Genomic DNA, 27527 nt, shown 5'->3' with positions numbered 1-27527 from the left:
CAGCTCATCTGGACACTGGTAATTTTATCACATTTCCCATCTGGGAAAGTCCCGTGGGTAAGAAATTAAGTTCCTGAATCCCACGATCTCTGTTGATCTTAACAGCTATTCAAGTTACTTATTAAATCCATAATTCATACAAGAATATAGGGAGTTGGGAGAGGTTAAGTAAATCAATGAAACTGCCTTCTAAAGCCTACTTAGTATTGAAAGCTGGAATTATTCTAAAGCTTTTCCCCTTGTGTCTGGAAGCCTCAAGGATTCTGATGAATCTACCAAGGCAATTGATGCTGGCCAGGTGTTAAGTTTTTAAAATGGTGAGCTGTATTACTTTTCAATTATAATTTTATAAAAAAATTTAAAATAGGGTATGGCAAAAAAATTCAGTAAAGCTTGTCTGAGATGGCTACAGAAAATAATTGCAAATTGTATGTGGTTAATTCTCATGATTTATGATGCATTCCCAGTAGCCAATATAGAGAAGTGAGCAAATAGGGTAGGCAACCTCTAAGACTACCCCCTAGTGTTTGTGCATTTGTGTAATTCCCATCCTTGAGTATGAGCTGGGAATTGGAGACGGTAAGGGCAGTAGGTAAAGCTGGAATTACTCTACAGTGTTTCCCTTTGTGTACTGAAGCCCCAGATCTCCCAGTGCCCTGATCTCTCTCATTTATGGCAGGTGATGCTCTCCTGGGATTGTTCAGTTTCTGTTATAATTAACGGTATTTTAAAATTTATTTAGGAAATGTAAATAGCACAGGATTTGCCATTTTAATAATTTTGAAGTGTAGAGTTCAGTGGCATTATGTACATTCTCATTGGCTTGAGGGCGTAGCTCGATGGTAGGATCCTTGCCTATCATGCGCAAGGCCCTGGGTTTAATCCCTCCCCTCAATACATTCACATTTTGTGCAACCACCATCACCATCCATTCCAGAACTCTTCATCTTACATAATTGAAATTCTATACTCATTAAATTATAACTACCTATTTCCCCACCTCCCTCAGGTATCTGACTTCTTTCATAGTGGTTTATTTTGAGGCTCACCTATATTATAGCATTTAGTAGACTTCCCTTTTTTTTCCAAACATTTGTTGAGTTATAGATAGACACAATAGCTTTATTTTATTTATTTATTTTTATGTGGTGCTGAGGATAGAACCCAGTGCCTCATGCGTGTGAGGCAAGTGTTCTACTACTGAGCCACAATCCCAGCCCTTTTCTTCAATTTTAAAGCCAAATAAATTTCATTGTGTGGATATATCATGTTTTGTTTATCTATTCATCTGTCCATGGACGTTTGGGTTGTTTCTGCTGTTTGGCTAATGTGAACAATGCTGCCATGAGTAAGGGTGCAAAAATATCTGTTCAAGTCTCTTCTTTCACTTATTTTGTATATGTACCCAGAAGTGTAATTACTCGATCATGTGATAATTCTATGCCTAATTTTTTGAGGAACTTCCATGTTGTTTTCCACAGAGGCTATACCATTTTACATTCCCACCAGCAATATTCAAGTGTTCCAAATTCTCTACATCCACCAACACTTATTATTTTCTGCTTTTGTGACATATTATTTATTTTTAAAAATATCTAAAATTTTTTAATTTAAAAACTGTAGAATTTTAACAGTATCGTTGAAAAAAATCAAACATAGTGTCTGGCAGGAAATAAGCAGGTAATATGAAATGTAGAATATTTGCAAACTATATGGGGTTCATACCTGTAATACTTTAGGCACACTGACTTACCAAGAGATAGGTGAGTCAATGATGTTAACAAAAAATTCACTTAAAGAGTAATATCTGTGAACTTGGGATGTAGCTCAGTGGTAATGTGCTTGCCTAACATGCATAAGGTCCTGGGTTCCATCCCAAGCACTAACAAGTAAAACAAAGCAAAGTGAAACAGAGCAATATTTGTACCTATAAACATTAGGTAGTGAAAATAAGAGATATCATATTAAATGAAATAGGCACATTGAAGAATACATATACATAACATGATAATGTTATCAGCATCCCAAGCCAGAGGCTCTCCTGGGGTTTTGACAGACTGGATCCAACTGCTCACCTGCATAAGAAATAAGCAAGGAATGTAAAAAGGAAAAATGAATATACTTATAGTTTGACCCAAACTGGGAAGGTAACTAACCTACCTCCAGGGGTCCTACAGAAGTTGTTACAATTTATAGAAACAAAACCCAGGAGATACACATATATAGATTCAGTTAGGTTGTGCTAGCAATGTGCAATGTTACAATGGCAGTTTTTCAACCCTTGCTGGCATCTGTCCAGACTTTGGGATGAGTTCCTGTTTCCATTTTCATGAGATAACTCAGTTGCAGAAAAAATAGTTTTTCAGGAAATGTGGGCAATAAGGTTTTAATTTTAAACGTTTTCTGTTATGATAATAATTTTGAAGAATATGTATATTTTATGTAGATGTTGTTCTTTACATGTAAATTACATACAGAGAAACATGGGGAATATGCATACATTTTCAGTAAATATCTTTGGGTCAGGGAGGAAGAGTAAGGCAGATGGGACAGACAGTGTAAATTCAATTTATAAATGTACCTTTTTGTCTCTTGAAATTTTGTAATCAGGAAAATATACTACGATAGAAATTTGTAGAAAGCAACAATCTATAACCTGACTGACAAAAAATCATGTACACATTATATTTTGGCAATATGTGTACAATATACTGGTTTGTTGGAAAAAGTACAGAGTAAGGCAATTATTTTGGCAGTGCATCTGTGGGTGTATGTGTTTCTATGCCTCAAGCTTCATCATCTCAAATAATCACACACTCACACATGCAGCTTTCTCTTCAGCTCAGGCAGGAAGTGGAAGTGGATGTTTAGTTGTTGGGTTTAGAGACCAAAGAAAATCTTACATCCAGAGGATTGCTGTTAGTGGGTGGCAAATTCCAGAAAGATCTGGTTGATGTCAGGAAGTTCAAGCCCCTCCCTCACTCCCTCCTCCCCTTGCAAAGCTTCCTGTCTTAAGGCTTTCAGAACTGCAATTCTGATTCTCATCACCAGATGGCATCTATCTTCATTCTCTCATATTCTCTCTCTCTCTCTCTCTCTCTCTCTCTCTCTCTCTCTCTCTCTCTCTCTCTGTCACATTTTTTAGAAGGAAACATGTTATTTACAAATAGTGTTTTTATTGTTTATCCCCAGCTACAAATAGTGCTTTAATTTTGGGGGTTTGTTTATGTTTCCTGTGATTTATATTTTAAATATCTGAGGTAAATTTTTATATAACAAAGATTAAAAGGTTGTCTATTCAGTTGCATATACATTTCTCTTTTTCTCTCTCTGTCAAGGTTTTGTGGTCTGTCCACATTATAGAGAATACTCCCTGGAAAGAACATGTAGCTCAGGCCCATCAAGTACCATGCTCCTATAACAGTTTCTCACCCCTTCTTTCCACTTGCCTCTTGGTAAGAGAATAATTCTGAGATGTCCTAAATGAAGTTACAGGCCGGAGAATGGAGGGAGGAAAGACATAAGAGAAGGTCATTTTAACTCACAGCTTCAAGAGAAGGAAAGAAGGAAGGAAGGAAGGAAGGAAGGAAGGAAGGAAGGAAGGAAGGAAGGAAGGAAGGAAGGAAGGGAGGGAGGGAGGGAGGGAGGGAGGGAGGGAGGGAGAAACCTGCTCCATATTCCTTTCCTGAATGTGGCAGATTACCCATCAGGGCTACATTGCATTCTGCTATCCAAATAAATAAATCAAACAGTAGCAAAAAACTTCTCTTTGTGGGCTAATTTCCTAATCCTGAACTTGACCTATTTCATGTTTTCCTGCTCCTCTTACCTACAACCAATATAGGTTGAGTATAAATGATTTATATTTCTTCTCATCAATATTATGTGGACATTTTTCTAGTAGACATTTCTATTTGGCCAGGCTGGTAGCTCAGGGAATTTCTCCTAAGACCTATTCTTCACCTTTGGGCTAGTATCTGTACAACTCAATAAAATCTTTATTTTCAGGGACTTCTTAGTCTCAAAAGTTTGATTTAACACTCTCTCCAGGCCACTTTACATATAGTCAGCTAGAGCAGTTTCTCTGAAGCTGGCTCTTATATCATTACACAAACACTGTCAGAGGCAATCCACTACCTATCAAGAGAACTACAAACTCCTTCCCCAGCTGGCATTCAATGTTCCCCACTCCATGGATCCTGAATAGATTTCTAGCCCTGTCTCCCAAGTGCTCTGTGTTCTTGGCAAATTGAATGGACTGCTCTTTCAGGGGACTCCTCTGTTCTTTGTTTGCCTCTCTAATAGTTTGGGGACTAAGTGGACAGAACTTGCATATACATAGTGACATATTTGATCAACTCTTTGAGGAAGGATTCTCATTCTCATTTTAAGGATGTGAAAACCGAGTCTTAGAGTAAGTATCAATTTTTATCTTTGGGAAAGACATTGGAATTATAGAAGTAGGAGACTTGGTGGTAGCTTGGTAGTCACAGTGAACAGTATTATTTTGGTCAGAAACAAAGATGAATGGATAAGGGGCTCTCCTACTATGTGTGGTATTAATTTCATTTTTTCCCTAGGATCTTAATGATACACATTCTTTGTAAAACACTTAGAAAATACTTGAAAACAGAAAACAGGAAGAGAAAGTGAATAAACACCCACAATCCCACAACCGGAACAGACTATCCCTTTGTGGGGTTTGTTGACATCTAGTGGTGGATTTGAGAATGTCAAACTATACCTATAAATTAAGATACATCAAGATAGGGTAAAAACATTTCCAGGTTTCATCTTACTCTGGTTTCAATAGGTAAAATTTCACACTTTTATCCCATTGCTTCTCCTTTAGATGTTGGACATCTAGGGCTCAGGATATAGCTGTGTTACATATGTTTGGAATGGCACACATACATTATGAAATGACACATGTATATTGATACCAATTCACTTTCTCTAATGGAGATGAAATCCATTTCTTTATGCTAAAGGTCCAAGGCATAAGGATCAACATCACTTGGTCTCCAAGGAAGTGACATATAGAGGAAAAAGCACAGGCTTTGGAATCACAGGGTGGGGAATGCACACAAATGATCTAATATTTATTTAGGAGCATTGTATAGTAAAACAATGTGGTAAAATTATTTATATTAGATGAGAAATAGCTAAGATGAATTTGGAATCTCTAGAGTAACTACTACATGAATAATAATGTATAATTAGCAAGATAATAGGGAAATTGGAATTGTAAAAAATCATTAACAGTCAAAAAAGGGCAAGAGTAAAAGAAAAAGCAACATTGAACAGGCAGAGCAAACAGAAAGCAAATAGTAAGATGACAGACTTAAACCCACATATACCAGTGATTATGCTATAGGTAAACATCCTAAGTATTCAAATTAAAAGACAAAATTTGTCAGGTTGGATTAAAAAATAACAACATGTTGATTAGAAGAGATCTGCTTTAATATAAAGCCACAGAAGGTAAAGTAAAACAATGGAAAAAGATGAGCAATGCAAATATTAATAATGGAAAGTGAAAATAGTTGTAGTAGTATCAGATAAAGTCGATTTTAAAACAAGAAACAGGAGTAAAGACAAAAAGGAACATTTCATAATGGCAAAAGAGTCAGTTGGCTAGGAAGATAAAATAATTCTAAATTTGCAAGTATCTAGTAATATATCTTCAAAACATAAAAAGCAAAATTTGATATCACTATTAGAGAAGTAGAAAAATCCAGTCACAGTGGAAGAATTTTAAAACTATCTCTTATTATATAAACATATACAGAATAAAAACTGGGAAATAAAAGAAAATAGGAAAAAATAAGCCCACAATTTAAGTCCCTATTACTTAGAGAAATTTGTTAACATTTTATTAAATATATTGTGTACAAATATATTTTCCTGTGTATTTTTGTGTACATGGTCTATGTGTATGTGCATTTGAATAAAAATAAATCATAATATAATGCTATCTTGTTATCCATGTTTACTTGAAAATAATGTATACAATATATACCTTTCTATTTAAAAAATTTGATTGTTATACTTTACATTGAAATTTAAATTAATTAATTAAAAATTATGGTACTGGGAATCGAACTTAGGGACCCTCTACCTCTGAGCTACATTCCCAACCCTTTTTATTTTTATTTTTAAATTTTTTACTTTTTTCCGCGGTGCTGGGGATTGAACTCTACCAACTGGGCTATCTCCCCAACCCTATTTTTCATTTTGGGACAAGGTCTCATTAAGTTGCTGAAGCTGGTCTCAAAGTTGCCATCCTCCTGCCACAGCCTCCCTAGTCACTGGGATTACAGGTGTATGCCACCATGTCCAGCATCTGTTACAGTTTTTAAAGGCTGAATTGTAGTCTATTATATGAAAGTGTAGTTGATTTCTTTCACCTATCCCTTATTGGATATGAGGTGGTTTCGAATTATGGAATTATAAGAAATACTGCAATGCACATCTTTAAAGATATACTTTTGTTGTTCATCTATCCTACGTTTTTCTGTTATGGTGTTCCAGAAATTAATTTTTTCAAAGACATTTTAAAAACTTTTAATTATATAATCATAATGTCATTCAAAAATTGTACCAGTTTATACTCCTAAAAATCATGCTAAGAACTTTCAATTCTCACAAATACTGAGAATTATAATTTCTGTGATAATATATAGTGTTTCTCTGTCATTTGAATTTGTAGATTCTTGATCACTAGTGAGGTTGACTATTTAATTAATTAATTAATTTAGTGGTACTGTTGATTGAACCCAGTGGTACTCTACCACTGAACTACATCCCCAGGCCTTTTTATTTTCAGGTTTGAGACAAAGTCTCACTAAGTTGCCCAGGCTGGCCTTGAACTTATGATCCTCCTGTCTCACCTTCCTGAATAACTGTAATTATAGGAGTGTGCCTCCATGGCCAGTTACTATTTTTTAAAGTAATTCTTTGGAAATACAACAGAAAAGTGCATAAACCATAAATATATATCTTGATAAATTTTCATAAAATAAGCATATTTGTGTAGCCAGAACCAAGACTAGGAAAGAGCATTACCAGCACCCTGAAATACCACTGGTATCATACTGTATTCAGTAAACCCTCTCCCCCTACAAAGTAAACCATTATTTTAACTTCTAAAAACATAGATTAGCTTTGTCTGTTTTTGAATTTTATCTAAAAGGAATCATCTTCTGCATACTCTTTTCTACCTACCTGTTTTACTCAATGTTATCTAGTCATTAATCATCCATTTGGTGTATGTGGGTGTAGTTTGTTCATTATTATTGTATAGCATTTCATTGTTTAAACATAATGGGGTATTTTATAGCTTTTTGGGGGGGAGGTACTAGGGATTTGAACTCAGGGGCATTCAATCACTGAGTCACATCCCCAGACCTATTTTGTATTTTATTTAGAGACAGGGTCTCACTGAGTTGCTTAGCGCCTTGCTTTTGCTGAGGCTGACTTTGAGCTTGTGATCCTCCTGCCTCAGCCTCCCCAGCCACTGGGATTACAGGCATGTGCCATCATGCCTGGCATGGGATATTTTAAATAAAATTTTCTCAGTATTGTTAAATAATAACAAAATCAGTATGAATACAAAATATTTGTACAGCATAATTAATAAGTTAAAATAACAGCCAAACATATAATTCTCCACTCTAAAACTGCAGAATATAATTTCTTTTTAGGTATAAGTAGAATGTCTGCAATATTTGACTACACAAGGAGCATAAAGCAAGTCTCAACAAATAGCAAACTTTAAAATAACAGGTAGTTTATTCACTGACTATTGTGAAATTAAGCTGAAAATTGACCCCCAAATTAGAAATCATTGTGTTTTGAAATTAAGAGATATATTTCAAAATAATCTAAATGTCAATTAAGAAATAAAATGGAATTAGAAAATATTTTGAAATGAATGATAATGAAATTATGACATTTAAAAATTCATGGTATATGAAATCACAGAAGTCCTTTCTGGGGGTAGAAATTGACAAACTGATTCTAAAATAGCATACAGTAGCCAAAAGAATAACAGTGGAATGAATCTGACATAACTTTTCTATGTACATATATGAATACACCATAATGAATCCCATCATTGTGTACATCATAAGAATGAGGTCCTAATAAAAATAAGATATATTCCATGCTTGTATAATCATATCAAAATGGATTCTACTGTCATGTTTAACTAAAAAAAACCCAACAAATACATAAAAAAAAAACCGAGGGATTAAAAAGAAAGTGTAGCCTCATTACATAGTGCCATAAATGCTATGCTAAATAAATTTTGACTTCATCTCTAAAAAAAAGAATTTTGAAAAAAAAAAAACAAAATTGAAGGACTCACACTACCTTATTTTGAGACTTACTGTAAAGTACAGAAATCAAGAATGTGATTTTGGGGACAGAGAGACATATAGATCAATGAAACATAAGAGAAGTTCAGAATTAAACCCACAAATTTGGCCAATTGATTTTCAGCAAATATGTTAACATAATTCAGTGGACGAAGAATAATTTTCTCAACAAATGGTACTGGAACACTTGGATGCTCATATAGAAAAGAAAGAACCTTGAGTCATACCCTCATACCTCAACAAAAATTAACCAAAAATGTATAATTGAGCTAAAATGTAAGGACTTAGGCTATACAATGTCTAGAAGAAAACAAAATCTCTGTTATCTTGTGTTACGCAATTTTTTTTTTTTTGCTAAGACACACAGAGCACAAATCATAAATAGTAAATAGATAAGCTAGATTTATAAAAATTAAAAACTACTGCTGTTTTTAAAAAAGCTATTAAGAAAATGAAAAGTCAAACCAAGGACTGATATAAAATATTTGCAAATCAACAAATCTAATAAGGAACTTGTATCCTGAATATATAAATAATTTATGAAATTCAATAATAAGATAGCACACAACTGAATTAAATAATATTGGCAAAAGATTAGAATAACCACATGTATTAGAGTGTCTTAAAAATGACAAGACCAAATGTAGTTGAGGATTTGAGTAACTGAAACTCTCATAATTTTGGTAGGAATGTAAAATGGTATAATCACTTTGGAAAACAAATTTTTTATAGTTAAACATGCCTTTTCCATATGACACAACAATCCCACTCCCAAGTATTTACACAAGGGAAATAAAAACGTAGGCTAGCACAAAGACTTGTATGCAAATATTTATAGCAGCTTCCGTTAGTAATTGGCCCAACCTGGAAACAACCCAAATGTCCATCAACTGGTGAATGAATAAACAAATTGTGCTCAGCAATAAAAAAGATCAAGCTATTAATACAACAACAACATGGATGGAACTCAAAAACACTATGATAAGTGAAACTCAGATACAAAAGACTGATTTCACTTGTATGACATTTGAAAAAAGCAAAATTGTAGTGGCAGAAATCATGTCAGTAGTTAGCAGGGGCTGAGGTTGAAGAGAGGATTAACTATACTGGGCACAAGGGAACTTTGCCACATGATAAAACTATTCTTTTTTTAAAGTGTTAACAGTTTTTATTTGCCTGTATGCATCTCAGGATATGGACTTCTTTTTTCAGAGTTACAGGCGTGAGTTTATTAGAAGGGATAGGAAAGGGGAAAAAGGGACATTTTCAAGAGAGAAAGTGGGTCCTCTTGGAGAGGAGAGGGAGTGCATGACTCTCCTGCCCTCCTGTTTGGTTGGGGGTCCCAGGGAAATTTCCAGAGAGTCCCACCCAGGTACACCTCTTGACTTTTGACTGACAGCAGAATGATATCAGACTTTCAAGTCTCCACTGCCATGACAACTCTAGGTCACTTTGGTCCATGCTGACCAGTTGTAATTGAAAACTATTCTTACAGATTTTGTGGTTAGGGGCAATTATCCTTACCTCTGTGAGTTCCAGGATCTGGTCTGATCTGTTACCCACTTCAAGGTAACTTGTGTTCTTCTTATAGGCATTTTGGGGCCTGCATTTCTCCTGCAAATAACAGACAGTTTACTGAGGAATGCAACATATCCTGTCCTCTTAAGCCAGGTCGGGCTGTTTGCTTTTTAAAAGTGAATGTATGTGGGTGGTCAGCACAGTGGGCCCGCTTTATAGAATTATTCCCTTAACGTCATGTTCCCACCACTCATATCTGTATGCCCCCTATTTTCCCCTCTCAAGGACTTTAAGTCTCTAAATTCTTTTAGGGTATTGAATGTCCACTCATTCTGGCTGCTTCCTGCGGAAAGAAAGCAAAGTAGAGGGGAAATGACCCAAAGTCTTTGTTCTCTATTGGGTGGGGCATGGACAATTAAGGGTGTTTAGCATTAGGGCAGTCCAGATATCCATGGTGACAGCTGGTAGGTGACAAGTTGAGGTGTACATAGGGTAGGGATCATGTGAAGTCGATGACCCCCTACCAGCCACCAAGAGATGTTGTAGGAGAAGGGATATCTCCAGAGAAGGGTCCCAGGAGTTCTCAGAGAGAAGGAGGAGCTTAACTTAGGACCAGTGGAGTTTTTGGCCTACATCATGGAAAAGAATTTCAACAAGTGCCTGTCGAAGGCATAGATAAAAATTTATTCAGGAAAGTTGATACACATTCAAGGGAGATGACAGGAGCAATCTCAAAAGAGAGATGCCTTTTGGGTAAAAGCAAGAAAAATACACTTAAGGGGGAATTCAGGCTATCTCCAGAGGGAGAGACAACCAAAATATTCTATATCTTGACTTCTATATCTTAGGTACATGACTTCATGCACTTGTCAAAACTCATAGAACTTTACACTTCAAAAAAGTTAACTTTATGGTGTGTAAATTATACCTCAACAAACCTGATTTTTTTTTTAAAAAATCAACCAACATGTGAAGAAAGCCTGAAAACAAACTAAAAAATCTATCTCAAAAAGTTACAAATACTACATTAAACTGGGTTAAGTTTGTGGAGGTATAATTCTTCTACAAAGTTACGTTTTTCCCTCATGACTACACCTGATGGTTCAAGAATCTATCAACGATCCTTGCCTCCTTGTCTTTATCAATTATTTAATTGAGGGGGTATAACAAAATGATAACGTTTGAAACCTATCATTCTCCTTCTCCTTTTCCTCCTTTTCTTTGTTTGTTTGTCAGTACTGGCGATTGAACTCAGGGACGCTTAACCACTGAGCTACACCTCCAGCTCTTTTTATTTTTTTATTTTGAGACAGAGTCTCACTAAGTTGCCAGGGCTGGGTTTGAACTTACCTTTTTCCTACCTAACCTCCAAATAGATGGAATTATAAGTGCACTCTGTCTTCGATGTTTATTAGTCAACATTCTTCTAATATAGGAAGGCACTTTTTTCCTTCATTGAATGGGGTTTGGGGTTACCTTAAATATTGTTTCTACTGGAAAGACAGGCAACTGCCTAATCACTCTCCTATAATAAATCTGATTGACCCTGAGAATGTGCAGCTTTGATTTTGTTGTCTTAGTTTTTTTCATTCCAACAGTTTAGAAAATATAAGAGATTCTGTCCCAGTTCAAATTGTTTCTTTGGGTGTCATTTAAAAAATAATTGGTTTGGTTAGATAATGCTAAAGTATAAATTAATTTGAGGAAAAACATATTACAGGATAGTATTTAAGATATGATATTCATATTTAACCCATGTATTCTCATAGATCCAGGTATATATGAGAATAAATTATATGGTAAAGACTTATTTCAAATGGTTGGGAGAACAGTGGTCTCATCAGTAAATGCTTTGGGGAAGCTAGTTATCTATCAGGAAAAAAGTAAAATCAGAGTCCTATCTCATGATTCTTTAAGTTCAAAATTGATTATATAAATGTATAATAGTATTATAACCATAGAATATGAGAGTATTTTTCATAGGACTCAGTTGAGGTGGAAAAAAAAACAGATGCAAAGACTAATGAATTTAGTTACTTCAAAATTGAAAAACTTCAATACATGTAAAGACAACATAACCAATATTAAAAGAAGCTATAAGGGCTGAGGGTGTGGCTCTGTGTTAGAGTGCTTGTCTGGTATGCGTGAAGCCCTAAGTTCGACCCCAGTACCACACACACACACACACACACAAGCTATAGACTGGGAGTAAATATTTGCAACTTACAAAACAAAGAAAACAGTACTACCAACATTAAATACAGCCCTTCTGGAATAATAAAGATAACAGAACAGGAAAGTAGGCAAAGTTTGTAAACAGGCAATTTATAGAGCTACGAATGACCATGATAAGCATGTAAACATTTGCACCACTTAACAGCAAAATATAATCTATAATATTAGTATACCACTTCTCAGTTATCTGATTGGCAAAATTTGCAAAAAAATTTTACAGCATTGTTTTTTACTTCTAAAAATGAAAGAAAACTTAAATGTTCCTCAGGAGAGGAATGGCTAAATGAATCATAATATAGTCACAGGAGTAGAACACAGTACAGCAGTATGGAGATTCCTCATAAGACTAGGAATGGAACCACTATATGACCCCACCTATCCTACTCCTTGGTATTTATCCAAAATAACTAAAATCAGCACACTATGGTGAAACATGCATACCAATATTTATAGCAGCACAATTCACAACAGCTGAGTTTGGGAACCAGACTATTTGCCTTTCAACAGATGAATGAATAAAAAAATGTAGTTTTACTCAGCCATAAAGAAGAATGATAATTTCATTTGCTGGCAAATGACTGGAACTGGAGAACACCTTGCTAAGTGAAATAAGCCAGATTCAAAAAGTCAGGGATCAAATGTTTTCTCTCTTGTGTGGAAGCTGGAGAAGCAATAGAGATAGAGATAGAGATAGGGATTGAGGGGGGGAAGGGGGAGGGGATCTAACTAGGAGATAACTAGAAGGGAGACCAATAGAGTAGAGTTAGTGGGTCCCGAGGCAGGGAGGGAGGGCATGGGTAAGTACTGGGGAATGAAATATACCAAATTATGCTATGTGCATGTGTGAATATACCACAGTGACATAAAATTATAAAGCACTAATTAAAATTATCACGATCATGATCATGATCATCATGATCATCATCAACATCATCATAAGAAGGGAGATCAGTAGAGCAAAGCTAGGGGATCAGGAGGGGAGGGAAAGGGAAGGTAGAGGGGAATTGGCCAAATTATGTTATGTACATGTACAAATATGGCATAATGAATCCCACTGTTATGTATAATATAATATAATGCACCAGGACAAAAGAATTACTGGGTCCAAGAATTAGGACATTTTGTTTATCATTTAATAGATTTTGCCAAAGTGCCCTATATAATATATAATGTTGAATCAGAACATCTGCCTCTAACAGAGTGCATGAGTGAACATTTCTCCAGAATCAACAAAATTATTCAATTTCTAAATTTTAACAAACTCATAGCTGAAACATTGTAAGACATAGTTGTTTTGATTTGCATTTCTTTGAAGCTGAGCATCTTTTCATATGCTTGTCGGTCATTTGTACTATTCTCTGTGAACAAATCAGTTCATATCTTTAGCACATTTTTTCTATTGGATCATCATTTTATTAATGATTTGTGAGAGTTTTTTTTTCTTGTACCAGGTATTGAACCCAGGAGCACTTAACCACTGAGCTACATCCCTAACCTTTATTATTTTTCAGTGTCACTAGGTTCTTTAGGGCTTCAATAAGTTTTTGAGGCTGGCTTTGAGTTTGCAATCCTCCTGCTTCAGCCTGCTGAGCCTCTAGGTGTGAGCCCCTAGGTGTGAGCCATTGCACTGGCTGGGAGTTTCTAAATTAAAAATTAGCCCTTTGACATCCAATGCTTATGGTTTCTTTTTGAACACTACCAAGGTTTTAAAATTTTATGTGATCAATTTATCAATATTTTCCTTTAGTGCAGAAAGTCAATTTGAGTTCTGGAAAGTCATTAGTAAGGTCTTACAGCATCTTGGGCTCCCTGGCTCACTTCCTAAAAGGGCCTCCAGCACACCGGGCCCCCTCACAGGGAGGGCCTCAGGCTGGGGTGTCATATTTCAACATTCTAAGAAAGAGGCTGCCTGGAGGGTCTATATTTAGAGTATGACTCCCCAGCAGAGACAGGTGGATATTTGGGGACTAACTTCTACATACTTTGTCCCTGAGTTCTGGGATTATTCTGAGGGTCTTGGGCAGGCGGTGCAGAGAAGATGTAACAAGGCAGGGAGTGAAAAGACCTCTTTCTTCTGGCCACTGTTTGGGATCTGATACTTTGTCCTTTAGTTTGTGAGGGGGAAAATGAGATGAACGGCAGGGGTGTCACAGCGATTCGCAGTCATCCACAGACCCTCACCACCATTGCCAGTGGAAAGTGATGAACACTGGTGGTCAATGCTATGGTGACAGTATATGTGGAGAGCAGATCCCAGAGGTATCTCACCAGTGTCATGATGGAATGAAATTTCCACCTGTTGAGCCTCCTTTCTATCTGTGATAGCAGTTGGTCCTTTTATGGGTGTGGTAAGACTGATTTGATTACATGCTTATGTAAAATCCAAATAAAGGTCCTTTAATGGAAAGACAGTTAATCTATGATGTCACTAGTTTGTGAGACACTGGGTTCTTCAGGAATTAAGTCTTCATTAAATCATTCAGGAGTCATTTCTGAAAAAGTTCTCAGACACCTGACAGGAAACCATATGTTCAGTTTGAACTTCAAAATGTTTTAAATCATTTTTGTAAAACTGTCAAATTAGAAATCAAATGTCTTTCCAAAGATTAATGTATAGATCACATTGAAAACTGCTGATTTTGATTAGGAAAATTTTTACTTAAAATGTCAATAATTACTAGTCTGTTTTGAAAGCTGTGAAAGTTTGTTGAAACTAGAAAAAATTTTTAAAGTGTCACAAAATAGTATAAACAAATGAATGTGTCTTGTGTTATTTTTACAACCTGAATATTTTTTATGTCGAATAAAAATGACTTTATTGCATTTTCCCATTACAAAAAATGTGATAGCAAAAGAAAAAAAAAAAGGAATATATAAAAGAAAGTTAAGGCTCTACTTTCAATCTTCTTTCCTTTTAGGCACCTCTTTCCCCAGCCAATTTGGTGCTGGCGCTGTAGATACTAAGCGAGGGCGGGATGTATAGGAGATAGGTGGGAAGCATTGATCTTTTAGTCCACCAGGAAAAGAAAGGATTCCTTAAAGATGCAGGAAAGGCTACAACCAAGGCCTGGAAGTGGGTGGGGGGTAAAGACCCACCCTGGCAAAAAGAGACCGGTAAACTCCAACCGCAAGGCGGTGATGCCACTTGTGGGCTCTTAGATTGGAGAGGACAGAGATGAGTGACAGGGTTGTTCGCGCAGAGGCACCGCGCACAGACCAGAGGAGGGGGCTGTCTGTGCTTGAAGAAGGGGGTCCTGTTGACTGCCTGCCGACGGGTGGGGGGCTGTCGGGAGGAGATCGAGCGATGACGCGCGGCCCTCACGTGACCCGGAGCTGCAGAGCGACGCAGCCTAGGGTGCAGTCGTCACTCGCGTCTGGCTACCAGCTCCCCGCTGCCCTGCGCACGGCGGGCTAGCATCGGGCCCGGGGAAAGCGGAGCAGGTAAGGGTTTTTGGGCCGCGCGCCGCCGCCAGGCCAGCAGCAGCTTGCGAAACCGGCGGCGGTACATGGACCGGTTGAAGAGGTGTCTGTGCAGGCTCAAGTTCAAGGAGCCTCTGCCTCTGATTCTCCCGAGTGCCCTTACCCCCATTTAAATCTGTGCAGAGGAACCATGGGCTCTGACAGGGAGGCTGGTGGGGAGAGTGTCTCAGGAGGGAAATGCAGATTGAGATGTCCATCCTCTCTAACTCTAATCACTGACCGCACATGTCCGCTGGCTTCCTGATCATTTCAGAGGAAGGGACGCGCCACGGTGGCGTTTGTAAAGAAAATGGTGGGCCTTAGTGACTGGACGGCTGGGTTGATAGGGGTGGTGTCTCTGAACGAGGGGAGGGACGTTTGATAACCGAGTTCCTGAATCCGAAAAGGCAAGTATTGGGATCTGTGGCCTGGGTGCTGGTCTAAGCACTCATTGCTTCTCTTTCTGACAATAGTTCGGTGTGGCACTGTTTGTGGTGAGGCGAGGGAAGGAGAGGAGAAAACTGCACAGGATCTATGGAGGTTAGTGTGAGCATGGGCACAGTCTGTGAAGTTCTATATGAATTCTATGACAAGCATTTAGGCATTGCTATCACATTGGGATGTGGGTTGGGGCTAGCCAAGCAACTTTCCCCGAACTGTTTCTTTACCAAGCTTGGGACTTTCAACTTACATTGTATATTGAAGACCAATAAAGACAGCAAACTTTTCTATAGATAATTTTATTTGTACTTCAGTTAATATTGGGAAGAATATGAATTTTTATATCAAAGAATATTACTATTTTTTGAGATAGCCCTTGGGGGGAAGGATAATGATTTTGCTGAAGCAAAAGCCCTCCCCCACACCTGCATCTGCTGCTGGAGACGCCTCAAAATGGGTTTTAGGAGTCGATGGCAGTAGGCAGTGGTTCTATAGTCATGGGACCCGGGGGGCCTCCATCTCTTCTACCACACTGCAGTTTTACAGATACCTCTGTCTACCTGACCATCTTGGTGAAGGAAATGGTGGACTTTTGGGGGTATCTCTAGGACGTTACAGGTGGTTTTAAAGTAATTTGCCTCTATCTTTCCCCTTTTTATTTACCTGTCTCCCTTTTATACCCTGTGAATTTCAGTGCTGGAAAAGCCCTAGGTTCTGCCTGGTGGGAAATGGCTCTCTCTCAGAAAGGCAGGCATAACAATCCATGTATTAGATGCTAGGATGTCACAAACACTCAACATTCATCCCCTTTTTTTCTTTCTCTTCCTAGATCTTCCCATAGGCTTGTAGTAGGGCTATTTACCACTGGAAACAAGAGAAAGAAGGTGAGACTGGACCATAACTATGGAGGTTAGTGTGAATGTGGGCAGTGCATGGGGATGACAAGAGGGGGTGGGCTAAGCAGGATTCTGAGACTTGAGAGAGTCTCACTGGAGGGCCCTTCTGACTCTTCTACACTCTGCCAGCTTTCCACAGTGATAGCATATGCCCTATTGATTTTAGTGCAGGAAACAGTAAGAATATTGGGGTGAGGGTGGAGTGTGGTGTGACTGAGAAGACTTGAGTAAGGGAACAGAAGATGAGACGCCTTAGTAAACTAGACCTGGGCCTGGGAAAGGCAAGCATTGTGGTTAGGAATTAAAATGACTTTTTCTACCAAGCACTCAGTCTTCATTGTCTCCTATGTGTTCACTTATCTATAGATCTATCTGCATGTCTGCTACAGAGCTTGAGATAACTGGAAACAAAGAAACAAGAAGAAAATTGTCTCCAATCAGTATAGACTGGTAAGAGGGTAAGGAGTGGCTGGGTCAACTTCTAGGATGGGTTAGTGGAGACCAGTGTGCATCCAATAAAGGCCAGGGTCCGGTCTGGAGGATTCTCAACCTCTCCCTTTCTCAGTCATCTTTACACCACCTCTGCCATTAACTTCAAACCCTCACCTTAATTCTGATATAGGGAAAAGAGTGTGACAACCTCTGGGGAAGCGAAGTGAACTGAGGGAGTTGATATATCTGTCCCATTAAGAACAAACTCTTGCTGGGTATGGTGGAACATGCCTGTAATCCCAGCAGCTCAGAAGGATGAGGCAGGAGGATTGCAAGTTCAAAGTTAGCCTCAGCAATTTAGTAAGACCCTGTCTCAAAAAAAAAAAAAAAAAAAATATATATATATATATATATATATATATATATGTGTGTGTGTGTGTATAAAAAGGCTAGGGATGTGGGTTGGTGGTTAAGTGCCCCTGGGTTCAACCCCTAGTACCAAAAAAAAAAAAAAAACCCAAAACAAAGCAAACAAGCCCCACCCCCCCCAAAAAAAACCTCTCTACTCCTGTATGTCACTCCCTGTGTCTGTCTGTCTTTAGGTCCAAAGATCTAATGAATTTTTGTATCTACTTTAGGGTGTATCACCAAGCAAGAGAAGGAAAAAGGAGGGGAATTCTTTGGATCAGTACAGGTTGGTATGAAAGTGGGGACCTGTGGGAATGGTGACCAGAGTAGGTCTAGTAAAAGTTAAAGGCTAGAAGCTTCTCAGTTTCTCCCATTCATCATCAACCTTCCCACCATCTTTCCTGGTATATGGAAGTATCTCAGAGGAAAATTTTTGGGCATTGGGGAAAATGGGGAGAGGGTGAAATAAGGATGGAAAGTTTGCTAATTATCTTGTTCTCCCACCAAGCACATAATTTCTGTCTTTTCCTGTTCCTCTGTGTATCCAGCTATATGACACAATAGAATTGGAAGAGAAATTTTAGTTTATTTCCTTCCTTCACTTCTAGGTCCACCACCAGTGGCAGCTGTAGTGGCTGAAGACCAGCACCCTCACAGGCCTACTTCCAGAACTATCACGTTCTTTTCTCAGCCCGAGTGAGCCTCCCATACCTTGTTCGTGCCTTCAACAGGGGTGATTACATGGGCCGCATTCAGGAAGTGGGCTGGGCAACTGCAGGACTGGTGATCTGGGCTGGCACCTGCTACTACATTTACAGATTAACCAAGGGAAGAGCTCAGAATGAGAGGAGACTTGCCAGAAATGGGTCCAAAGTCAAGATGGAGACTGTGGTTGGGGTACAGAACCAGACCTTGGCCACGAGTGAAGCCTTGGCTGGGGCAGAGATTGAGACTAGACCCAAGGCCATGACTGGAGCAGAAACTGGATCAGGAGGTGGGCCTGGGGTTGAAATAGAGACCAAGGTCACTGCTATATCCAGACCCAAAGCCAATTCTCAGTCCAAGGCAATGGCTGAGGCAGAGACAGAGACTGAATTTGAGGCCAAATCAGTGGTTGGAACACTGATCATGACAGAGGTAGTGACACTGACTGAGGCCAATGCCAATGCTAGGGAAGTGGCCATGAAAGAGGCAGTGACCCAAACTGATGCTGAGGCTGGGGGAATAGTGAAGAAAGAGGCAGTAACGCAGACCAAGGCTAAAGCTTGGCCAGTGGTTGCCAAGGCAGAGGCCAAGAAGGAAACAATGACCCAGACCAAAGCTGAAGCTCGTACATTGGCTGAAAAAGAGACAGAGATTAACAAAGTAATGGTGACACAGAGTGAGGTCTTGGCAGTGACCAAGGAAGTGGTCAAGATTGGGACCATGAACAAGACTGGAATTGTGACCGAAACCAAGACAAGAACCTTGGAAGAGACTGTGAGTGTGGCTAAAACTCAGTCTGAGATAAGGCCTGATGCCACAGTTGATGCTAAGGAAAATCTCAATGGCATGTCCAGGGCAGAGGCTGGAGTGGACATGATGTCCTGCGCACAGTCTCAGGCTGTGGTCACGGTTCAAGATGATGACATGCCTGGTGCTGGGGATAAGGACAAGGGGAATCTCAAAATCATGTGTAAGGCAAGCTCTGGGATAGACACAAGAGCTTCTTTCCAGCCCCAAATTGCTCCCCAGACCCAGGCTGAGGCCATGCCTGGGGCAAGGGTTGTTGACAGGAGTAATGCCAGTGCCATGTGTAAAACAGAGGTAGGAGCAGATATGAGAGCTTGTGTAATACAATCTCAGTCTATGGCCAGAAAACAGGCTGAAGCAACATCTGGTGCCAGGGTTGATGGCAGGGTAAATACTAGTGTCATATCTAAGGCAATGACTGGAGCTGATATGAGAGCTGCGGCTCAGGCACAAGCAGTATCCAGTGCTCAGGTTGAGGCCATACCTGATGCCAAGGTTAAGAGTAGGGCCAATCCCAATGCCATGGCTAAAGCAGTGGCCAGAACAAACATGAGAACCTATTCACAGGTTGAGGCCTTGACTGATACCAGGGATAAGACCAGAAGCAATCCCAATGTCATGACTAAGGCAGGGGCTGGAATAGACATGTTGTCTTGTACCCAGATTCAGCCTGTGGCCAATGTCCAGGGTGATGTCTTGCCTGATGGAAGAATCAAGGCTAAGGGCAATGCCAATACCATGTCTAGGGAAGGAGCTGAGGCTATGGCCCAGAGCCAGGGTGAAACCTTACCTATCACTAGAGGTAAGGCAAGGGGCAAAGCCAAAGCCAAGTGTAAGGCAGGAGTTGGGACAGACATGAAAACCTGTGTACAGCCTCAGACTGGCACCAAGACCCAAACTGAGGCCTTGACTGATTCCAGGGTTGATGGCAGGGGTGATTCTAATGCCATTTCTAGAGCAGGGTCTAAGGCAGACCAGAGGACCTGTGGTCAGCCCCAAGCTGTGGCAAATTTCCAGGGTGAGGCCCTACCTGGTGCCAAGAATAGGGTCAGAGGCAACTCCAACACTGTGCCTAAGGCAGGGACTATGGAAGCTTCAATGGGCTCTTCCAAGTCCCAGGCTGTGACCACTTCCCAGAATGAGGCCTTGCCTGGTGTCAGGAATAAGGTCAAAGGCAATACCAATGCTGTGCCTAAGGTGGAGGCTGGGGCAGGTACAACAAGCTCTGCTCAGCCCCAGGTTGTGGCCAATTCCCAGGGTGAGACCTTGCCTAGTAACAGGAATAAGGTCAGAGGCAATCGCAATGCTGTGCCTAAGGTAGGGGTCGGGCCAGATACGGTGTGCCCTGCCCAGCCCCAGACTGTAGCCAATTCCCAGAATGAGGCCTTGTCTGGTGCCAAGAATAAGGTTAAGTGTAATTCCAATGCTGTGCCTAAGTCAGAGGCTGGGGTGGGCTCTGCCTGTCCCCAGGCTGTGGCCAATTCACAGGGTGAATGCTTGACTGGTACTAGGACTAAGGTCAAGGGCAATCCCAGTGCCATGTCTAAGCCAGAGGCTGGAGCAGGTACAATGGGCTCTGCCCATCCAAAGGCTGTGGCCAGTTCCCAGAGTGAGGCTTTGCCTGGTGCCAAGAATAAGATCAGGGGCAATTCCAATGTTGTGCCTAAGACAGAGAATGGGGCAAATACAAGAGACTCTGCCCAGTCCCAGGCTGTGGCCAATTCCCAGGGTGAGACCCTGCTTGGTGCCAGGAATAAGGTCAGGGGCAATCCCAATGCTGTTCCTAAGGCAGAGGCTGGGACGGATAAAACAGGTTCTGCCCAGTCCCAGGCTGTGTCCAATTCCCAGGGTGAGACCTTGCTTGGTGCCAGGAATAAGGTCAGGGGCCATCCTAGTGCTGTGCCTAAGACAGCAACTGGGGCAGGTACAACAGGGTCTTCGCAGCCCCAGGCTATGGCCGTTTCTCAAAATGAGGCCTTGCTTGGTGCCAGGAATAAGGTCAGGGGCAATCCCAATACTCTGCCTAAAGCAGGGACCAGGACAAGTATAAGGGGCTCTGCTCAGCCCCAAACTGTGGCCAATTCCCAAGATGAGGCCTTGCTTGGTGCAAGGGACAAAGCTATGTCCAATTCTGAGGCAGAAGGTGTAGCAAAAGATGAAGTCTATGCAAAGCCTGAGTCTGAGGCTGTGCCCACTTCTGAGAGTGAAGGTGGGACAGACTCTCAGGCTTGCAGAAAGTCTCAGCCTAATATTCATGACTACTACTGGAATGGGATTGGTGTAGAGGACTGGATTGCTGCTGAGCGGTGGATCAAGTTTAGGTTTCAGGCCATGGATGGAGACTGGGAAAATAGTGTGTCCTGGGCTGATAATGAGAATGAAGCCAGTATTGGGTCCTGGAGTGGAACTAGTGATAAGGCTGGTATTGTTAGTTCCTGGGCTGTGGCTTGTGATGAGACCAGCATTAAGTCCTGGGCTGGAGCTGGGGCTGGGGCTAGGGCTGAGAATGAGGTTGCTCTTGCATCCTGGGTAGGAGCTGGGGATCAGGCCAGTGGAGGGCTCTGGGCTGGGGGTCAGGCTAGTGAGGGGCCCTGGACTGGGGACAAGTCGAGTGGGGGTTCCTGGGTAGAGGCTCAGAACAAGGCCTTTGGAGGATCCTGGACTGGGGCTGAGAACCAGGCCAGTGGCGGGTCTTGGGTTGTCTCTGGGAATCAGGCTATTGGAGGGCCCTGGGTTGTTGGTCAGGTCAGTGAGGGGTCTTGGCCTGGGGGCCAGGCAAGTGGTGTTTCCTGGGTTGTGGACCAGGCTACTGGAGGGTCCTGGACTGTGGCTGAGAATCAGGCTAGTGCAGTGTCTTGGGCTGGAGCTGGAAATATAGTTAGTATCGGTTACTGGACTGGAGCCATGGACCAGGCCACTGGAGGATCCTGGGCTGGGACTGGTGATCAGTCCAGTGGTGAGTCCAAGCCTAGATTTGAAGATCAGGCCAGTGAAAAAGGGTCCTGGACTGGGACTGTTGGCCAGGCTGGTGGAGAGTCCAGGTTGGGACCTGAGGACCAGTCCAGTGGAAGGTCTTGGGCTGATGCTGCAGATCAAGCCAGTGGAGGGCCCAGGCTTGGGCCTCTAAACCACTCTAGTGGTGCATCCTGGGCTGGAACTGGGGACCAGACTGGTGGAGGATCTACACCAGGGCCTGCAGACCAGTCCAGTGGTGGATCTTGGGCTGACACTAGGAACCTGGCCATCGCAGGGTCCTGGACTGGGACTAGTGATCAGTCTGGTGGTGGATCCAAGCCTAGTTTTGAGAATCAGGCCAGTGATGAAGGGTCTTGGGCTGGGCCTATCGCCCAGGCTGGTGGAGGGTCTAAGTCAGGGCCTGAGGATCAATCCAGTGGAAGATCGTGGGCAGATTCGGGGAATCAAATCAGTGGAGGGTTCTTGGTTGGGGCTGTGGACCAGGCCAATGGAGAGTCCCAGGCTGGGGTTCGGGACCTGGCTGGTGGTGGGGCCAAGCCTGTATTTGAGGACCAGACCAGTGGAGCAGGATGCTGGGCTAATGCTGGGGACCAGCCTGGTGGAGGATCTAGCCTTGGGTCTGGAGGTCAGTCCAATGGAAATTCCTGGGCTGGTACTGGGGACCAGACCAGTGGATGGTTCTGTGCTTACACTGGGAGTCAGACCAATGTAACAGGGTCTTGGGTTGTAGCTGGTGGTCAGGATGTTGGAGCGTCCAGGCCAGGGTCCATGAACCAATCTAGTGGTGTGTCCTGGGCTGGCACTGGGAGTCAGGTCAGTGGAATGTCCTGGGCTGTGGCTGGGGATCAGGCTGGTACTTGTTCCAAACCTGGATTTGAGAATCAGGCCATTGGAGGAGGATTCTGGGCTGGTACTGGAGATCAGACTGGTGGAGGATCCAGGCCAGGGCTTCATGATCAGGCTGGTGGAGCAGGTTCCTGGGTTGGAGCTGGTGGTCATATCATTGGAGCATCTATATCAGGTCCCACAGACCAGTCCAGTGGTGGATCCTGGGCTGCCACTGGGAGTCAGGTCAGTGGGGTGTCCTGGATTGGGCCTGGGGATCAGACTGGTGGTTGCTCTAAACCTGGATTTGAGGATCAGGCCAGTGGAGGAGCTTCTTGGGCTGGTGCTGCGGATCAGACCAGTACAGAATCCTGGGCTGTGTCTAGACCTGGGAATGAGGCTAGTGGAGGATCTAGGCTGGGCTCTGAGGACCAAGCCAGTGGAGGGTCCTGGGCTAAGTCTGAGGACCAGGCTAGTGGAAGATTCTTGGTCAGTGCTGAGGTGGAGGCCAATGAAGGATTCTGGTTTGGGCCTGGGAGTGAGGCCTTTATAGGTTCTTGGTGTTGGACAGGGGAAGAGGCTGTTATTGTGGCCAGGTCTGATTGTAAGCATGAGTCCAGTATTGAATCCACATCAAGAACTGGGGAAGACATTATCATTAATTCTGGGTTGGGAGATGAGAACAAGGCCAGTGTTGGGTCATGGATCAGATCAGAGGAGGCAGCTTATGTGGGTTCCTGTGTGGGGGCTGAGGCTGGTGCTGAGGCCAGAACTGATGCTGGGGCTGAGATAAGGACTGAAGCTGTAACTGAGATCAGAGCAGAGACTGGGGCTGAAATCAGGGCTGAAGCTGGAGCTGAGGCTGTGGCTGAGGCCAGAGCAGAGGCTGGGGCTGAAGCCAAGGTTGAAGCTGGAGCTGAGGCCAGGGTTGAGGCCAGTGCTGAGACTGGGGCTGAAACCAGGACTGAGGCCAGGGCTGAGACTGGAATTGGGGCCAGGGCTGAGGCTGGGGCTGAGGCTGGAATTGAGGCTGGGACTGAGGCTGGGGCTGAGGCCGGGGTTGAGTCTAGGGCTGAGACCAGGGCTGAGACTGGGGATGAGGCCAGGGTTGAGCCCGGGGTTGAGACCAGGGCTGAACCTGGGGCTGGGGCTGGGGCCGGGGCTGAGGTTGGGGCTGAGGTCAGGGCTGAGGCCGGGGCTGAGACCTGGGCTGAGGTTGGGGCTGAGGCTGGGGCTGAGGCTGGGGCTGAGGCTGGGGCTGAGACTGGAACTGAGACTGGGGCTGAGGCCTGGCCTGAGGTCAGGATTGAGGCCAGGGTTGAAGCTGGGGCTGAGACCGGGGCTGGGGTTGGGGCTGAGGTTGGGGCTGAGGTCAGGGCTGAGGCTGGGGCTGAGACCTGGGCTGAGGTTGGGGCTGAGGCTGGGGCTGAGGCCGGGGCTGAGACTGGAACTGAGACTGGGGCTGAGGCCTGGCCTGAGGTCAGGATTGAGGCCAGGGTTAAAGCTGGGGCTGAGACCTGGGCTGAGACTGGGGCTGAGGCCTGGCCTGAGGCCAAGATTGAGGCCAGGGTTGAAGCTGGGGCTGAGACCTGGGCTGAGACTGGGGCTGAGGCCTGGCCTGAGGCCAGGATTGAGGCCAGGGTTGAAGCTGGGGCTGAGACCTGGGCTGAGACTGGAGCTGAGGCCTGGCCTGAGGCCAGGGTTGTGGCCAGGGCTGAGGCTGGGGCTGAGGCTTGGGCTGAGTCTGGAGCTGAGGCTGGAGCTGAGGCTGGAGCTGAGGCTGGAGCTGGGGCTGGGGCTGAGGCTGGAGCTGAGGCTGGGGCTAAGGCTGGAGCTGAGGCTGGAGCTAAATCCAGGTTGGGGTTTTGGCCCTGGGATGGAGATGCAGCTACCAAAGGGTCTAGGTTTGGGGCTGAAGAAGAAGCTGGCATAGGATCTTGGACTTGGTCTAGGGATGTAGATGATGATGAGCTAAGTAGAGCATCCAGCCCTGATATTGAGGAGATCAGTTTAAGGTCCCTGTTTTGGGCTGAGAGTGAGAACAGTAGTGAGTTCAGATCCAAGAGTGGAAAAGATGTTAATTTTGAGTCTGGGACTGGGGATAAGGCCAGCGGTGAGGATAAATTTGAGGCTGCTGATGGATTTGATATAAGGACTTGGTTCTGTACTGGTAATGAAAACAGAAATGAAGACAAATCTACATCTAACGGTAAAGCCAAAAAGCTGGCTGAGTCAAAAGGTACATATCCATCCATGGTCCCAGGGGCTGGAATGGGGCCATGGGATGGAGCCATGATCTGGTCAGAAACTAAATTTACTCAACAAAGTGAGGGCAGCTTTCCAGTTGAAGATGAGTTCAGAAAACAGGTCAGGTCTGGGGAGAAAATTCGGCCCTGGTCCTGCCGCTGTAAACGTGAAACTAATATGGATCCACGAGATCTTGAAAAACTCATTTGCATGATTGAGATGACTGAAGATCCTTCTGTTCATGAAATAGCCAATAATGCTCTGTATAACAGTGTTGATTATCCTTATTCCCATGAAATTGTTCGTAATGTTGGGGGAATCTCAGTTATTGAAAGCTTGCTGAGTAATCCCTACCCCAGTGTTAGGCAGAAGGCTTTAAATGCACTGAATAACATCTCAGTGGCTGCTGAAAATCATAGAAAGGTGAAAACATACTTAAACCAAGTTTGTGAAGATACTGTCACCTATCCCTTGAACTCAAATGTGCAGTTGGCTGGACTAAGATTGATAAGGCACCTGACTATTACTAGTGAATATCAGCACATGGTTACAAATTATATTTCAGAATTTCTTCGTTTGTTAACTGTAGGAAGTGGAGAAACTAAAGATCATGTTTTGGGAATGCTTGTGAATTTCTCTAAAAATCCATCTATGACAAAAGACTTGCTCATTGCCAATGCACCAACATCACTGATTAATATTTTTAGCAAGAAAGAGACAAAAGAGAATATTCTTAATGCTCTTTCACTATTTGAAAATATAAATTACCATTTTAAAAGAAGATCAAAAGCATTTACCCAGGACAAATTCAGTAAAAATTCTCTTTATTTCCTATTCCAACGACCTAAAGCCTGTGCCAAAAAACTTAGAGCTTTAGCAGCAGAATGTAATGACCCAGAGGTAAAAGAAAGAGTTGAAGTATTAATAAACAAACTCTAATTGGATATATGTTCCTACACACATTCGAGTAATATTTTGGTTTTGCAGTCTGGAAGTGATACACATTGTAAATTGTGTTATAACTTCAAAACTGATGTTACCTATGATGGTCTGTAGATGGACCATTTTATGAGCACCAAATGACTTTAAACTTGTACTGAAAATACATGTGTTGATTTTTATCTTGTCTGGATTGAGATATTTTTAGTATGCTTCTTGAGCAGAAACTGAGCTGATTCTTCATAAGTAAGGTAAACTTTGGTCCTTTGTGTGGACTTATGTTTATACATTTGAGACTTTATTTTTATGTCATCAATAAAGTTGTGTGTTTTAAGCAGCAGAAAAAGAGACATTGTCATTTTCCTTCAGTGTATGGTCTGTTTGGAGAGACAAGGTGTATGGAAACAAAAATACATTAACAAAACCAGGACCATCTAGTCACGCTCAGATGCATCCCATCAATGCTTAGAGGCAGCAGAAGCTGCTGAATCCAGCAGTGCTCAGGGAAGGTTTTACAGAGGACAGGGACACCGGGACACTATAAGTAAGCTGGGCTTGAAGGATGAGATAGAAAGGCCAGAAGGGCACTCAAGGAGGGAAGAGTGGTGGGAGAAAGGCAAGGAGCAGGCTGACCTGCCTGGAGTGCAATGTGTGGGGAGGCGAGTGAGGGCAGGGTCTGGCAGTTGGGGTGAGTCCTGTCCATGGAACACCCCTGGTTGCTACACTGGGTGTCCAAGTAGTACCCATCTGACCCTGGGAGACAACAAAGCCTTCCGTGACCAGAGGAATGACAGGAAAATCGCAAGGCGATTTGTGTGCAGGATGGGTGCCAATTGGGGTGGGGCCAGGAATGGTGACCGGAGATTGGAAAGCCAGTTAGGAAGTTACCACCCTAGTCCAGGCATGAGCTGGTAAAGACAAGACATTTCAGTGGTGTCTGTGGGAATGGTAAGGACAGGATGGAAGGAAGAGACCCTTTGAGCCACTAGGTGCTGGGTAACAGATTTCTAAGGCCAATTTTCTTTTATGGTTCTAGGGACATTTGATAGGAAGGGACATGTCCTCTTTCTTGGCCAACTCTAGCATATATGTAAGTGAATAAAAGAGTTGCTGCCTTGAAATAATAATAAGAAAATGCGGTCAAAGAAAGAATACTTTTTAGTGCTTGCATCAGATTTATTAGTTGGTTGGGGTGGGGACTTTATGGAACGATGCAGAGTGTTGCTGGGATCCCCAGAGGAGAGGACCCACTTCTCTC

General features: G+C 42.5%; 1 protein-coding gene across 5 annotated transcripts; it reads left to right on the top strand.

Annotated features, from left to right (window-relative positions):
- The first annotated feature begins 15383 nt into the window (after positions 1-15383).
- Positions 15384-27344, top strand: ARMCX4 (armadillo repeat containing X-linked 4). Of its 5 annotated transcripts, none has more exons than XM_079122727.1 (7): positions 15384-15575; positions 16067-16133; positions 16864-16943; positions 17297-17380; positions 18001-18056; positions 18379-24862; positions 24899-27344. In XM_079122727.1, exons 6-7 carry the CDS (start codon positions 18512-18514, stop codon positions 26267-26269), a joined length of 7722 nt encoding a protein of 2573 aa, XP_078978853.1. In that variant the 5' UTR covers positions 15384-15575; positions 16067-16133; positions 16864-16943; positions 17297-17380; positions 18001-18056; positions 18379-18511; the 3' UTR covers positions 26270-27344. The 5 variants fall into 5 exon arrangements, with proteins under 5 accessions (XP_078978853.1, XP_078978852.1, XP_078978849.1 ...); XM_079122726.1 differs by having other exon boundaries at positions 18379-24886; positions 24923-27344; XM_079122723.1 differs by having other exon boundaries at positions 18379-27344.
- The last annotated feature ends 183 nt before the right edge of the window (positions 27345-27527 follow it).

Source organism: Sciurus vulgaris (assembly GCF_902686455.1).
Source record: "Sciurus vulgaris genome assembly, chromosome: X".
In the NCBI taxonomy this organism is placed as follows: Eukaryota; Metazoa; Chordata; class Mammalia; order Rodentia; family Sciuridae; genus Sciurus; species Sciurus vulgaris.
Note: the sequence above shows the minus strand (reverse complement) of the source record. Positions and strands in the feature narration are given on the sequence as shown.